Source organism: Ranitomeya variabilis, chromosome 4 (genome assembly GCF_051348905.1).
Source record: "Ranitomeya variabilis isolate aRanVar5 chromosome 4, aRanVar5.hap1, whole genome shotgun sequence".
NCBI lineage: Eukaryota > Metazoa > Chordata > Amphibia > Anura > Dendrobatidae > Ranitomeya > Ranitomeya variabilis.
Genome location: NC_135235.1, coordinates 75,637,234 through 75,654,131, shown reverse-complemented (window position 1 = coordinate 75,654,131; position 16,898 = coordinate 75,637,234). Strand labels below are relative to the sequence as shown.

The window sequence follows — 16,898 nt, the reverse complement described above, 5'->3', positions numbered from 1 at the left end:
GGCTGATTGGTTTATAGGGGAGTCAGGCATTACCTCTGATGGATAGTCATGTACAGACCCCCGATGTCAAGCAATAATTTTTGTGAATGATAAAAAGGTAAAAGACTTTCCTGCCGGACCCTCAGAAGCATTATGAATATCAGACGTTCATGAGATAAAGCAGATTGCAAGGAGTCTCTCCGAAGCTCCTCACATACACGAGTTCCTAGGTAATGGCCTCACATCGGATTATTACTTGACAAATGGGCATTACAAACGGAGCATGAAGACAAAGAAGCACGAGACCTGATCTACACCAGGGGGAATGCTAATGACAACAGCTCGTTTAGGCAATTACACATATATGCTGGAATGATGTCAATACAGCTGAAGTCCGAGCAGCAGCAAAAGCCCCAGTTAAAGATTAATTATCAAATCAGATTGGGGTCCGGAGCAGAAAGTATTCATCAATTGTGATGCCCCGAACTAGGAATCTGCAGCTCCCTCGTCCATCATTTGGTAAAACACACAAACCCTAATTCACATGTACGATGTGTCGCTATATAACCATGTGCCATGAGTAGGTACTATAATATTATACTGCACCGTACCCCACCATGGCCACAATAAGCATGGCAAGCTCCGATAATTCGATATACCATGTCCAGAGATGGGCCGAGGGCCCTCCAACAGAGCACAGGGAAGACATTAATCATTGTCACTTAACGTGACCTTATAATGGGCCAGAATCGGACACAAAGAAGAGACCCCTGTGCCAGAACAATATATGGGTGCTTGCAGTCCGGTAAGCTCATCATAGAGCACAATTCCACCTGCTTTTGGGGTGGTAGTAGCCCCCATAACTCCTAAGCACAGATTTCACCAATGGTATGTCCACCTGTGTTATGGGCGACATCTTCTAATGCCACAATGTACCTGACAGTAACATATCACCCCACCCCTGGGAACAAAAAGGATTGGGAAAACACAATCTTTTTCTTCCATGATGACATCTGTCAAAAATAACAGTTGGGAGGCCCCCATACACTTCAGATGATAATCAGGTCCCTCTAAAATCGTCTGGTTTGACATACTTACATCTAAAGTGTACAGGGTCCTTTACAAAGTTCATTTATTTAAAAAAATTTAAAAAAAGACCTTGTAACATTCACATGTGGCTACTGCCAGTATGGGGCCACGACTACCAATTTTACTGTCTGCATGAAATTATTCCATATGACTAAGTTACGATATGACATTTTATTAATAAAACCACTAAACAAGATGACATATCCCATTTCAACCGGTGTCCACCACAAGATGCGAGCCTCCAGAAACGTACTAAAAGGCGAATGTAAGAAAGGTCCGTAATAAACAACTCCCGGGGCATTCAGAAAAGACCCTGCTGATCAATCGGAGAAAAAAAAAAAAAAGGAAAAAAGCCACAAAGACTGCCTGTTCGAGACTCACACCTGCTGTGTCTAGCACTGCAAATGTCTCTCCATGATCCAACTACTGGAGCTCTGTAAATGAGCTGCCACCCGGCAGCCTCCTAATGAACCAACGTACCACCAGGCTCAATGAGAAAGCGGCAATTAGTATTTTGTCCTTGCTGCTCATTTCCATTCCATCTTCGCTTTCCTTGTCAAGTCACAATGAATCTTACTTTTCCATTATCGTGTGTCTGGTGGGGGATGTACAACGTGGCGCCTATATAGTGTAATAGGGCCATTATACATTGTTCTGCCGGGGGTGGGAATTTTATATCCCTAGGCATTTGCTTTACAATAATAATGGAATTTGTTAAAGAGGACATGTGCGCTGTTCCATTTCAGTACTCGCCAAGAAATAACCACCGGGGATCATCAGTTGTTATAACTCTGCATTGTGCTGTTCCTCTGTTATTCCTCTTAGAAAATTGTGAACACATTAACAAATGAGAGGCATCATTCTCCCTGTCAAGAGGGTGTGCCCAGCCAGACTGAACAGTGCTAATGTGCAGGGACATGCCCCCAACTGGTAACACCCAAAATTTCCCCATCATCTCCATTGGGTCACTCCGCAGAGATCTGATTGCACTCAAACGTCATCTGAGTGCAGTCTGATGATTTCCACACACTGATTGACTTGCATGGCTGAGTGCGATCCAAATAAAATTAACCCCATAGATTAACATTGGTCAGAGTGCAATCCGATGTTTTGTTGGACGTAGAATACAGTGGTGTGAACGAGCCCTTACATGTAGAAATCAGTAATACCACATACTCCTCTTATCACAGTGCATGACGCATCCTCACCTTATGGCTACTATATCTAATCCATTCCCTGACCTGCACCAGCCTCCAGAAAATCTGAAAGGATGCTGCCGATACAGAAAAGCATCCCCGCACATGTGCGCCTGTGAAAACAGACTGTGTGTGTTATGTTTGCAATATTAGTATGAAATGCTTTCCCTTTCAGATGGCATCCAAGACACGCTCCCCGACACACAGCTGCAGGGCCAGGCCCGGATTGTGAGCAGATGTCTGACACCGCCTGACTTCAGGCAGATCATTGCTCATGCCCCTCTGCAGGTCTGTTCTTGAATCGCACCAGGAGCAATTACAATTTCTTGCTGAGCAGTCAAAAAAGAAAAAAGTTATCCTTCTATCAAATGTTATTACAATATTTTAGGTGCCAATGTAGCTTTTTAGTGGCCGAACACTAAGATTGTTCAAGGTCACAAGACAAGACCCCAGATCTTCTGACGTAGCAGAGCAGCTGGGTGGGGGTGGAATAATGTCATACCCCAAATGAAAGTGCTTTTATTCAAGCCCTCTGTTTAGCAATTTAGGGTTTCCCCTTATTATAAGAATAAGCAGCCATCACTTTCCAAGCAGTGGAGAACTTACTGTAGGAAGCCCTGGGATCTGGAGAACAAACAGTGTAAGGCTGCTTTCACACTAGCGTCGGTACGGGCCCGTCGCAGTGCGTCGGCCCGACGTACCGACGCATGCTGTGATATAAATGCCCGACGTGGGCAGCGGAGGCAGTCTTACGATGCTTCCGCTGCCCCATTGTAAGGTCCGGGGAGGAGGGGAAATGGCGGACTCGACGCACAAAAAAACGTTACATGTAACTTTTTTCGTGCCTGTGGTCCGCAAAACACGACGCAACCATCGCACGACGGTTGCAACGTGTGGCAATACGTCGCAATGTGTCGGTAATGTAAGTCTATGGGTAAAAAACGCATCCTGCAGACAACTTTGCAGAATGCGTTTTTTTCTCCTGAACGATGCATTGCAACATATTGCAAACGACGCTAGTGTGAAAGTAGCCTAAGTGACGCTGCTCCCAAAACATGAGCAGAGGACTGCACCATTCAGCCATCAAACCCCCGCTGATGAAATTGGGGCATTTACTGCATAGGAGGTGAAAAATACTATTTAGGGTGGGGAAGCAGGGGACACAGCAAGAGGTAGTGGCAGCAAAGTATGGGTCAGTAGTTCAAAGGTCAACTGCATAAAAGGGGAATATTTAGACATGGTGCCTCTGAGAACACCAGCTGCAAAACCATATAAACATAGGAGATGTCCGTACCTTACACATTCACGGATTCAAAATATTTTAAACATTTAGACATTTCCATCATGACTGTTACATACTGCAAAGCAAAACTGTGAAAAGCAAACACTCAGGAGCAAAAACTGAAAGGCGGCATTGAAGAACTGTAATTAAAATCCCCTCTTACCAAAGCAGGCCACTGGACTTGCTTGACCTTTGATCCCTGAGCCTGGCTGGGGTCTTTCTTCTTGGCCCAGACCAGCTGGAACTCCACAAAAAAGGCTGCAAAATCTTCATACACTTTCACCCATTCTCGCTTATCCCATTCTAAATCATCAAATTCCACATATACCTAAAAAGAAAAACAAAACACATAGATGAGTAAGCATCATGTAGAGCGAGCGCTGCTGCTATAGACTGCAGCACACGTGGTCATCTACATTACCAGCAATACATATCAGCGACGAGGGGTTAAAGCCTTCGTCATACATACATGGAATTAGCATCTTGGTTCACAACAAGTATTAAAAGTAGAAGATATCATTCCGACATGGGGGTAAAACACAACAGTGCAGAATAAAAGGCAAACACGTGGATCATGGAGATTTGTTTTGTGTAAATTACGGTACTTTATATATAAATAAATAAAATAAAGAAGGCTTTCCTACTAAACCTGTATTCCAAACCTTTGTATACACTTCTACTAGCTTTCAGCAGTGTTAGATTGTGAGCTGTTCCTAAAGTTTTCCCACCCCACTTTCAACAACTAAAGTTGGCCAAACATCTCATACATTAGATGGTCAGCCATAGACAAATATTTGGGTGTCATCTTTGACTGCGAATGGTTCAGAGGGATCAGTAGGAGAAGGGAAACGTATGAGATGGAAATATCCTCTATCTTGGGTCTGTCTATAAGATAGTGGTTTGCAGCAGGAGCTTCTCCCCACTGCTCAGACAATATAAGACACACAAAAAAGGGTTGCCCCACCATGTCCTACAAGCCCTAAACCTATTAGACTGCCAACCACGTACGGAAGAAATCATTTTGCTTTTTCTTGACAAAGCAAATGGTTCCAGCAGGGAAAAAAAAAAAAAGTTCCCAAAAAGATGGATTACTTATCAGAGAGTTCATCATCTACAGATTAGCTGCATTATTGCATCAGTAATTACTTCCAAGACTCATGCACACATTCTGGCCTTATGGAGGTGCAAGCATCCCTACGGTGGCCTCTATGGATCAGTGAGCACGCCATGCGCTGATGTGCAGAGCTTCTATGGAGGAATACTCTGTGCTCATACCCTAGGGGGCTCTGGCACACACCACCAGCTCATGGAACCAGCTGACAGTGTACACTATGGTGGTTAGTGTAGGCAAAAGGCTATAAAGACCAAGCTGCTTGACATTCACAATCCTATTACACGAAAGAATAGCGTTTCAACACCACTGCAGCAACCCGAAATCTCCGCATCAGGGGTCAATACAAAGTCATATGGTGTCACAGTAATTAAGGCCAATTAGTCATTGTTTCGTTCAATATTAACAACAAGCCTGACATGTCGCTTTAAATTGCAAAATCACACAAAATTATACATATTCAGACGGATTGCCAAACAGGGCTGCTGAGAATTAGCAATGGGTTCCCTTCGGTATCATTTGTCTAGCAAGGAGACTGAATGCATTAGCAAGAGTCTATGAGGCCGGCCAAACGTCCCTCTGGGCACAGACTGAAAATAGCTCTTCTAAATCTAAGGGAAAGCCTTGGCAAACCTCGGCGGAGAAGAGCAGCACAGCCATCATGCCGGCAGAAAGCCTCCATCGTCCTTAGGAACATGGAAGGGTCAGGGACAGAGAATGAGCACACATAATCAAGCAGTAAATTCATTTTATTGGTGACGGGTCTGTGAGAGCAGCGATTTACTCGCTACATGGAAAATAGCAGATTTCCTTTTAGCGGTCAGAATGTCCTGTCCGTCTCATGCATGAACCAGAGAGCATCCAAGGAGTCTCCAAACCAAATTTGTACATTTCAAGGAGCACGGTAGGTAAAGCTGACAAACATTTTAGACCTCCATCGGCTGACGGAAAGCCAAGTCTACAAAAACGTTTGGATCGACCAAACCCTCCAACTTTCTCTATGAGAATTATATGGTGGCGGCCAATCTCCCCGTCAGACAAAAAGGATCGAGCGATTGCATTCCATCTGCTTGATCCATATGTCTGCTAACAATCTGTAAGGGGTCGGTCAGGAGACCCCTATACATATCAGATGGTCGTCCGATCCTGCTGACATCTAATGTGTATGGGGCCTTGCGAAAACGACACAAATGTAGTGTCACTATAATAATCATATGATGCTGTTCATTAGGGTCAGGAGATCCGCTGTCAGGCCAGGTATGGCGGCCTAATACAGACAAAGAAAAGGCCGCAATACAGTCATGTGAATGCTCCCTAATTAGTAATGTCTACGTGTGCCCAGAAATCTTCAGTTGCTCTAATTCCGCCAACAGCTTCTGTTCCCAATCTTTCTACACATACTCAAGTTTAGTTTGGCTGAGCTGCCATTGCTCTTAATAAGGAGTGGGGATTCTGCCTTGAAAACAAATGATCGGGCATGGTGAAATTCAGCAGTCCAATCCTTTTTATCCCGGCCCCCAGCATCAGCCAAACGTCCAGCAGTCCAGTGTAAATGGCCACCTAATGTGCAGACCGCATCTTTAATATGATGGTTTGATTGTGAAAGCTGCTAAATAGAAGGGAACAAGCCGCAAATTAAATCCTGCCACCTAGATGTCACCTTAGGCCTTCAGACAGGAGAAGGGTCTGAAGTAGGAGTCCATCTGACCCCAGATGCACCCATGGTAATTAGTCACAGTAAACACATCATATCCAGTGAAGCCTCCAGTAAGGAAACAGAACAAACAGAGCCGAGCTCTCCTCCTCCTCCCCCACTGTCACTGGTATGTTCTGTGGGAGAGGAGGAGAATGCATTCCCCTGACAATCACCTGTCACTGTCAGCTGCAATGACCTCAATTCTACCCACATGGTGAAAACACAAACAATGCGCCTCTCATGCGATCCTGACCCAGGCGGCCGTGTGTACGGAATCTTCATCTACCCAACGGCTTAGGCTTTCTATAGATTAGTGTATTGCGCCGTTAGGGGTTTAGGAATTTAAGAGTATAAGACAAGTATGGTCTACAGAGCCACGGCAGACCCCATCATGGGTCACAAAGGAAAACAGGATTTGATATTTCGTAGCGCTAATTTGCACCCCCCCCCCGCGACAACCAGCACTGCCTGGGGGGCTCCTTACAAGAGCAGAGAGTGCAGAAGGACCACCAAGGACTGCAGCACCGGCATCCCACCCAGCTTAGCAGAAGTCTGCTCTATATCAATGGGTAGTAAGGACCCCTAAACCGCGCTCTACGGTTGGGTCATTGGTCAGACATGGGCAAGGTAGATCACTTCCTTCTGGAAGAAAGCTTATTTGCATACTTTCCCCAAGGTGCACTGCTTGTGAGACACAGCAGCTCCTGGATCTCTTAGAAGAATCAGGACCCCTCGAGAGCTTGGGAAATATTTAAAGGGAGCGTTCACACAGAACCGCTGCATCATGGCGGGGCCAGTCACTTACATACACCTACCCACCTGCTTGGTTTCTAACTTACGTTGCTACAAATTATGGCACTAACTGACTCCATTAAATATGGATTTGGGGATATTCTATGTTGTTTCAATGATTTGCACCAAAACTAAGTCTGAACAAATTCAATTGTTCAATATAAAAGGAAAGTGTTGTACCCAATAATCATGTATTAATAGCTCACATAATGGAGCCAGCGCAAAGGCCTATCTATGAAAACATGAGACCGGGCTATATAAGCTCCCAACAGTGCTGGATAAGGAGGTCTTCACCTTCTACATGAAAGAAATTCTTCTCTAATGCGAGTCTAAACTTAGTACCATCTGCCAGTGTGTCAGCGAACACCACGTCTGCCGCTGAAGATACGGCAAAGCTTTTATTTTGGATGCCACATTTGTACAAAAGACACAACTTGGCCCGATGTATCCGTCTTACCAGCCTAAATATAAGGGATGGGAACACAGGCGAGAGCTGTTTGTCCGGGTGCGGTGCTACGTCTCACGCTCGGTGCACTAATACCCCCAAGGTCAAGAACAGACGACATGGAAATATCTTCATTTTATCTTTTACTTGTTAGATTGCAGTCTGATAACACATTTACATTGACAACCCTTTGTCCGGAATTTTTTCTTGCAAGTCAGAAATTTTAATTTTTTTTTTTTTTCAAAAATTTTGAGACAATTTAGCACATTTCATACTGTTTTCTCTGAAACACTGATGCGCTTCAGATCAAAATCATACGCGGTGCAATCACACAGCCAGGCTTGGATTTATGCCGCCTGTGGTTCGGGCAGCAGGACGCTTCCCTGTAACAAACTGGATTTACTCTACTGCTCAACCTGACATGAGGAACAGTCGCCACCACAGAACACAGATGATGCTCGGCAATCTTTACTCACATATTTATAGCAAAGCTGTACCCATTTCTGACACCAACAGGTTTGTGGATAATTAATGAATTTCCAGCCAGTGAGGGTGATCAAAGGTGAAACAGTGTATGGCTTTCTTCCTGCGCCGGGCTCAGCGAGCGCGGACTGGAGCCACCTGTCTTGTTGTACACAATAACAATGAATATTGGATGAAAGGTGCGGATACTGCAGCTGCAAGACAATACCATAAGAGCCATGACGGCTCAGGAGACGCAGCGCACTGAAGATGGGGGATGGCGACATTAATCTTCACTAGCGGAATGGTCCTGATAAACCCTACAAAAGCAGTAACCGCACTATATTCCTGTACCGGCTACCACACCAATAATTATTGGTCACGGCCAGTCCTGAATACAGAGCGACTCAGGAAGAGTGTGTATATTAGAGAAGCGCAGAAATGCAATCCCTCCACGTATCAGGATGTGCACCCCCAAACTGCACTGTAGTGGGGGGAACATAGGAGCCATCTGGCCCCTACATCTGTAGTAGTAAACACACTGGAAAAAGAAAGATAAAGATAGAAACCGACCTACAAGCCATGTACTAACATATAGTTACTAGATGGTGGCCCGATTCTAACGCATCGGGTATTCTAGAATATGTATGTATGTATGTATGTATGTATGTATGTATGTATGTATGTATGTATGTATGTATGTATGTATGTATGTATATATATATATATCAATATACAAGAGATACAAAAAGCGGCACCAGCCCACATATGACTTCCACCACACACTATTTGTTGCGGGTATGACAGATGGTTTCTGCGCTGCAAACCATCACATGAAACCGGGGTGCTCCTTCGTAGAAACAAAGTATTTAAATGCACGTAATGTTCATAAGAAGAGATGAGGGCACTCACCGGACTGAAGTAAAAAATGGTTCCTTTATTGAAAACAATACATCCAGAAGACGATTAAGGCCGGGGGAGAGGGAGCTCGTGCGAGCAGGGAAGTCCTCCCCTGCTCGCACGAGCTCCCTCTCCCCCGGCCTTAATCGTCTTCTGGATGTATTGTTTTCAATAAAGGAACCATTTTTTACTTCAGTCCGGTGAGTGCCCTCATCTCTTCTTATGAACATTACGTGCATATATATATATATGTATATATATATATATATATATATATATATATATATATATATATATATATATATAGCAGCCACATAGTATATAGCACAGGCCATGTAGTATATAGGAGCCATGTAGTATATAGCAGACAAATACTACGTGGCCTGTGCTACATACATACATACATACATATTGTAGAATACCCGTTGCGTTAATACAGGCCACGCAATATATAACAGTGGCCACGCAGTATATAACAGCCCAAATAGTATATAACACAGCGAATGTAAGTATGTACTGTTTGTTTTTTTACATTTTACGCTGGTAACCAGGGTAAACATCGGGTTACTAAGCGCGGCCCTGTGCTTAGTAACCCGATGTTTACCCTGGTTACCCGGGGACCTCGGCATCGTTGGTCGCTGGAGAGCGGTCTGTGTGACAGCTCTCCAGCGATCAAACAGCGATGCTGCAGCGATCGGCATCGTTGTCGCTATCGCTGCAGCGTCGCTTAATGTGAAGGTGCAACCCTAATACATACATACAGCTCTCTGCTGTGTCCAATGGGGTTTTCTTTTAGAGATTATGGTGGAGTAGGTCTTGTTATATTACTTATTAACCAGAATTAAGCCTACTATTGTGCAAACTCAACCTCAAAACAAAGAATGGAAGCAGTCAGCAAACCCGACACATCATACAAGGAAGGCGATGGCCCAGACAACCTCCATCAACAAAAGATCTGCTAGATTACTAGTGCACAGAGCAAGACCAATCCTAAAACTTTTACTGTGACAAGGAGCCTCAAACATAATTCGTATAGTGTGGCGGCAAGTGCAAGAAACAAAAGGTATGAGAAGAAAGCTCTGTTCGGAAATCATGTGAGCTGACAACCATGACAAACCAATGGAAAACAAGTACAGTACCTCTAGATGCAAGGATTAAAATATGCCTGCCGCACACTTAAAAGGGCCCCTTCCACCCAAATTGGTGATGGGGACTTTTTAGAGATAGCCCCCTACATAGTAGATATACATTTGTAACAGGCCAACACATACCTCTGAAGCAAAGCTGGGACAGACTCTATACACAGTGAAGAAAATAATTATTTGATCCATTATTTGATTTAACATTGAGACAAAGAATATCAAAAGTAAAATCCAGAAAATCACATAGTTGAAGTTATATATGGTAAATGTATTGCATTTTGCAGTGAGAAATGAGTATCTGATCCCCTACCAACCATTAAGAGTTCTTGTTCCTACAGTTAGACACTCCTAATCAACTGGTTACCTGCATTATAGATAGCGGTCTTCACCTTTATAAAAGACTCCTGTCCACAGACTCAATCAGTCAGACTCTAACCTCTACAACATGGGCAAGACCAAAGAGCTTTATAAGTATGTCAGGGACAAGATCACAGACCTGCACAAAGCTGGAATGGGCTACAAAACCATAAGTAAGACGCTGGGTGAGAAGGAGACAACTGTTGGTGCAATAGTAAGAAAATGGAAGAAACGATCTGGGGCACCATGCAAAATCTCACCTCGTGAGGTATCCTTGATCATGAGGAAGGCGAGAGATCAGCCTAAAACTACACGGGGGAACTTGCTAATGATCTCAAGGCAGCTGGGACCACAGTCACCAAAAAAAACATTGGTAACACTTTATGTGGTAATGGATTAAAATCCTGTAGTGACCGCAAGGTCTCCCTGCTGAAGAAGGCACATGTGCAGGCCCGTCTGAAGTTTGCCAATGAACATCTGGATGATTCTGTGAGTGATTGGGAGAACGTGATGTGGTCACAGGAGACAAAAACTGAGGTCTTTGGCATTAACTCAACTCGCCGTGTTTGGAGGAAGAGAAATGCTGCCTATGACCCAAAGAACACAGTCCCCACTGTCAAGCATGGAGGAGGAAACATTATGTTTTGGGGGTGATTCTCTGCTAAGGGCACAGTACTACTTCACCACATCAATGGGAGAATGGATGGAGCCATGTCCTGTAAAATAATGAGTGACAACCTCCTTCCCTCCGCCAGGACATTAAAAATGGGTCGTGACTGGGTCTTCCATCAAGACAATGACACAAAACATACAGCCAAATCAACAAAGGAGTGGCTCAAAAAGAAGCACATTAAGGTCATGGAGTGGCCTAGCCAGTCTCCAGACCTTAATCCCATAGAAAACTTATGGAGGGAGTTGAAGCTCTAAGTTCCCAAGCGACAGCCTCAAAATCTTAATGATTTAGAGATGATCTGCAAAGAGGAATGGACCAAAATTCCTCCTGACATGTTCATCAATTCATCAACTACAAAAACGTCTGACTGCTGTGCTTGCCATCAACGGGTTTACCACCAAGTACTAAGTCTTGTTTGCCAGTGGGATCAAATAATTATTTCTCACTGCAAAATGCAAATAAATGTATATAATTTATACAATGTGATTTTCTGGATTTTATTTTTGATATTCTGTCTCTCAATGTTTAAATTAACCTACCCTTAAAATTATAGACTGTTCATGTCTTTGTCAGAGGGCAAACTTACAAAATCAGCAAGGATAAAATTTCCTTCACTGTAAACACTCTAGGCCCCCATACATATTAATCAGCTGTTGGTCAGATGATTTAGGGTCGCCAGCCATGTCCCCCACACAAAGAAACGCTCAGCCAAGCACTCCTGTCTTCGGCTTAGGAATCGGCTCTTGAAAATCCAACAGGCCGGATCCTGCTCTCTGCCGTCAGACCACGTCTGCGGAGAGCCATACACAGACCGTCGGCCGATACCGGCGGGTTTGCTTAACTTTAGTCTATCGTGTACATGGGGTCTAATATCAAAATTGCCTATAGTAATTCATCATAGTTTAATTAATATGAATGTACTGTAACAACTGTCCAGGATACGATATTCAGACATACAGCCCAGGAAAATGGGGACATAAAAATAAGTTTATATCCGTTTTCCATTTCTGAAAAGTCCTAGAAGAACTCTGCTGTTTTTCAGCATATTAGTCAGCAGTGTCACATGTCTGCCTGGCAACGCGCAGACACAGAGCCGGGTATGAGAAGAACTGTGCCACATCAGCCCGCTTGCTCTGAGGTTGCTAGGCAACTGGGAACGGAATTGCTGCAGTAGTATTAAAAACGGCACAGCGGGGAGAGCGGATTAACTGTGTTACAAACACCGTCTTACATATAACAAAGAACAATAAAACAAATACCACAGTGACTATTTTCTGCAGAATAGAAAAAAATATAGAAAAAAAAAAAACAAACTGACAAACACCCTCCTGTACATAGAATAATAAGAGGAAACCCCAGCACAGGTCACAGGGGGTCAGACCACATTTGCGTCACCATCATGTGATTTGTCACCTATATGAATTGGACTTCATTATGGGCCGGCGGGTGCAGTTTTCATAGATTATTTACGTAGTTCCAACATAATCCTCCACAGCACTCTACTGAGATTGCCAACGCTCACATCGGCCCCGCTTCTCAATGGGGCGAACCATTTAAATTGGAAGGAGACCAGAATACCAAAGAGAAACCCAGCAAACTGGGGCAGAGGATACAGACTCCAGGCAGATGTCGCCCTACATCACTGCACACATTTTAGTTCTCCATATCCCTTTATCATGCTTTAATTGGCATGTAAAGGGAATCTGTCGGCAGGTTTTTGCTACCCCATCTGAGAGCAGCATGAGGTTAGGGCAGAGACCTCGATTCCAGCAAATTATCACTTATTGGGCCTGCTTGCTGCAGTTTTGACAAAATAGTTTATCTGCTGCAGATCTACCACTTATCTGAATGCTGAGCTCTGCATAACCCCACCCACACCACTGATTGGCAGCTTTCTGTGTACACTGTGCATAGGCAGAAAGATGCTAATCAGTGGTGGAGGCGGGGTTATGCAGAGCGCATGAATATGATGGAATACAGGCTTACTAGTCCTCTAGTGATATACGGTAATCTCTGTGATCAGTTGGAGGTTAACAAAACTATAATAAGCAGCCCAGTAAGTGCTGGAATCATATTGCTGGAATCAGGGTCTCCGTCTCTACATTAAGACTCCTGTCGCATTAGGTGAACAAAAGCCTGGTGATAGATTCCACTTAAGGTCACCATACACAGACTAAAGTTGGACAAACCTGTGGATTATGTGTACTGGGGCTCTAAGCTCTTCCCGACAGCTAATGTAGGCAGAAGATGAGGATCCTGCAGTCTGAATTTTAATACCTGACCCTTTTGGTTCTTCAGGAGAAAAGCAGATATTCAAGCTGTAAATCATTCAGCTGCGGCAAGAAAAAGTTAATCTCCGAACACTAAAAAATACTCGGGAGGACCCCCGAGCGTGCTAGAGAAATCTCGAGAAACGAGTATATTCGCTCATCACTAGTGATCAGCCATCATATGCGTACTTCCAGTTTTACTTTTGATAAGAAAACCAAATTACTTCATTAAATACATCAACAGCTCAACAAAGCTTTAAAGAGCAGGTGTATCATTCTCGAGCACGTAGAGCCATCCTACTGCATGTACCTCAGCTCATCTATTTACTAGGCTATATGCAGGGCTGTGGAGTCGGAGTCATGGAAATTGAGGATTCGAAGGTTTGGCTTACCAACTCCACAGCCCTGGCTATATGCAAACTAAAAGGGTTAACACAGCATAATAAAGTACATTCAGCCAGCAGCTATCACCCAACTCCCCGTAAACAAGTGTGATGGGATCAGCCATGTGTGCATGCTTATTTCCATAAGGAAAGCAGGATAAGCTGCTGCCAGACACCTCTGGCAGGGTTCGCCTCCCAAAGGAACCCCAACATGCCTCCCCCAGCTCTGCTCCTGAAGTCAGCCGCCACAGTACACCCTGGATAGATTCCAACGCGTGGACATTTTCTACAGGAGCACACACACATCCAATCATGAGAGGTAGGGCTGCCCAAATAAGTGGTGCATGGCAAGCAGACGCGACTGCTCTCCACCATAATCTGCACGGATAGCTGGAAAGACTCCAGGTCTCTGATCGTCTCCATACAGTGGTTTATAAAAAGAGGTAAAATGCCATAAAGCTAAATGGTCAGGCTGCACGGGACGTCGTGTGCACATTACATGACGGCAATCATGTGCAGCGTCTGACAACATCACAAGGCTGAATGCAGAGCGGCTGCACGGCTGAGTAGGTTTGATATTCATAGTAGGGAAGACGAGGGAGCTTTACGTGACATTTTTGAGCTGAACATGTGGCGGAGATGCATTATGAATTTCTGGCCTGAGAGGGATTATAAATGGGAATTCTTAGATCGGGTTGCCTGGTAACGGCCATACTGTCAGGTTTTGTATTCCGGCTCCACAACAGATGTCTGCAAAGGAGGCAAAAAAAATAATCATCTTGATTCTGTAAATGTGGAACAGCAGGCACAGGAAGAGAACTTGTCGGGAGACACATTTGCATTGTGAAAATAGGACATACAACAATCACTTGTCTCGGTTTCAGCTGCTGTCGTCAATTACGGTTAAACAGACGCTGCGCTTTCTTTTTGCCTGCGCAAAAAAATAAGCTTCCACCTTCGGGATGTAATTATCCAGGTGCTTTGAAATTAATCAAGCCATGCAAATGAATGTTTTTTCATACAGATAGCCACATGTTGGTGGTGTACATCCGATTAGTCATAAATTCATTATTGCTGTGAAATACATGAAGGGCGCACCGTCTAATATACACAATTAACACTGCAAACCCCCCAAACTGGCCATATATCGGCCAGAGAACTGAGTGTCCCCCGAGACCACCATAAATCTATAAGATTGGCCGAGCGGGCATGTTTTACGCAATAGCGAGACATCTAGTAACCGCTTGACTCCTAGTAAGAACAGACCATTGGCAAGTTGAACTTGTTCCCCAAGGCAGACCAGCGCACCGCATAATATTCTAGAATATCTCGTTGATACGGTACGCGAGGCCCCATAACTCCATTTTTCGAGTTCCATTTGAAAACTATTACACCTGTTGAAGGGGTTTTCAACCAATTTTTTTATGCTTTTTACCTTCCCTTTCTCCAGATTTTTGGCTTCGGCACCACCACTTTGGATTTTTCAAGTGCCCTGCCAGAGCTCCAAAATCAGCCTGTCCATCAATAAGATGTCAGCTGTGACATCCTGTCAACAAGCCAGTTGGCCAGTCATGTGGCTCTCATAAGTAGTGATGATCGAATATACTCGTTACTCAAGATTTTTCGAGCATGCTCGGGGGTCCTCCAAGTATTTTTTAGTGCTCGGAAATTTAGTTTTTTTTTTGCCGCAGCTGAATGATTTACATCTGTTAGCCAGCATAAGTACATATGGGGGTTGCCTGGTTGGTAGGCAATCCCCACTCGAGTAACGAGTATATTCGCTCATCACTACTCATAAGTAGAGGGTAGTTTGGGGTAGAATCTAGGAGTCTATTCCAGGAAGCCCTCCTTAAGGAAATCTTATTACAGATCTGAAAAAAAACAGGATTCTTTATATGACTGTGCGTATGGAGGACTAAGATTTGACAAAAAATGGAGGATGATGGCGATGGAAGCTGGGTATACAAAGAAAGTGGGAGGAAAAAATAAATAAAGTACTTGTCCTATATAAGGCACGTGAATGAAAATCCAAGAACCATAAAGGAAAAACTGCAATCTTGTCTCCATTATAGCACAACATCTATATATTATTGTGCTGTGTGTCATCATTAGGAAAGAGGCCAATACACAGACACCTATTTAATAGGAAGGAGATCTGGGCAATTCCCGCACTGAGCTCGTCACGTGCGTGGGTGGATTTTCTAGGAGTACCATTTGCAATCCACACCCCATACATACATTGATGACGTAACTGACCCATGTGAGAGTCTCTGTCGCGGAAGTAAAATAAGCCTCAAGGCAGAGACTAAATTTCTGTATACAGAATGCAGAATATGATGGCGACATGCAATTGCCTTCTCTACTAACACCACACATACAGTGGTGACTTTACTGGCCCTTTACAAAGAATAAGTAAAACCGTCAGCAATAGCAACAGCGCCATCTCCAGGATGTGAATCGGAGGAAGACACAAGACAAGTCTATTCCATATAGAAGCAGGATGAGGAAACAATGAATGACAATGCCCCTTCTATGATCACCCATCAGACGAGTGTTATTACCAGACCCCATTCACCAAAATGCTACAAGTCTGGTGCAGTACCAAATAGAGCATATTCATCATTACACCTATAAGATCCAAGAACACGATCCCTGAAAACGTAAGAAGAAAGTTCAGGTCTCTGAATCCACACGTCCGATAGCAGGGCAGCACCTTTGGCATAGTCACTTACAAGCCAATATTACAATCTGCCCCTCATAGGAACATGTGAGCCTTTCACTCCCTGCTCTTATGTACAGAAGATCTCACAAGATTTCACTTTTCCAGTAATGAATAGCTCTGTCGTGTTACAAAGGGCTCAGCAAAGCTAAGCTGAAAAGAAAGGCATGAGCCGGTTTGATCTCTAGTTTAAATACGAGGATTAGTGGAAGGGTGGGATATTTCTTCCATCAAATCACATCTTGTTGAAGAAGTCTGTGCTCAAAATTCCCATATTCCAGCTGGAGGATATGAGCAAAGGCTTGTAAATTCCTGTGGTCGGTTTGAAGGAAGAATAACCTTTTTGAAAAAAAAAAAAAAAAAGTGTACACAGCTTCTATGCAGATCCAGGTGTCTCCATGG

The 16,898-nt window shown here is 44.0% G+C and overlaps 1 protein-coding gene across 1 annotated transcript in view; it reads right to left on the bottom strand.

Moving 5' to 3' along the window:
* Positions 1–16,898, bottom strand: part of JMJD1C (jumonji domain containing 1C) — a 280,338-nt gene that overhangs the window by 172,426 nt on the left and 91,014 nt on the right. The window contains exon 2 of the mRNA XM_077258765.1: positions 3,710–3,874. Within this exon, the coding sequence (XP_077114880.1) occupies positions 3,710–3,874 (165 nt within the window). The remainder of the gene's footprint in view (positions 1–3,709; positions 3,875–16,898) is intronic.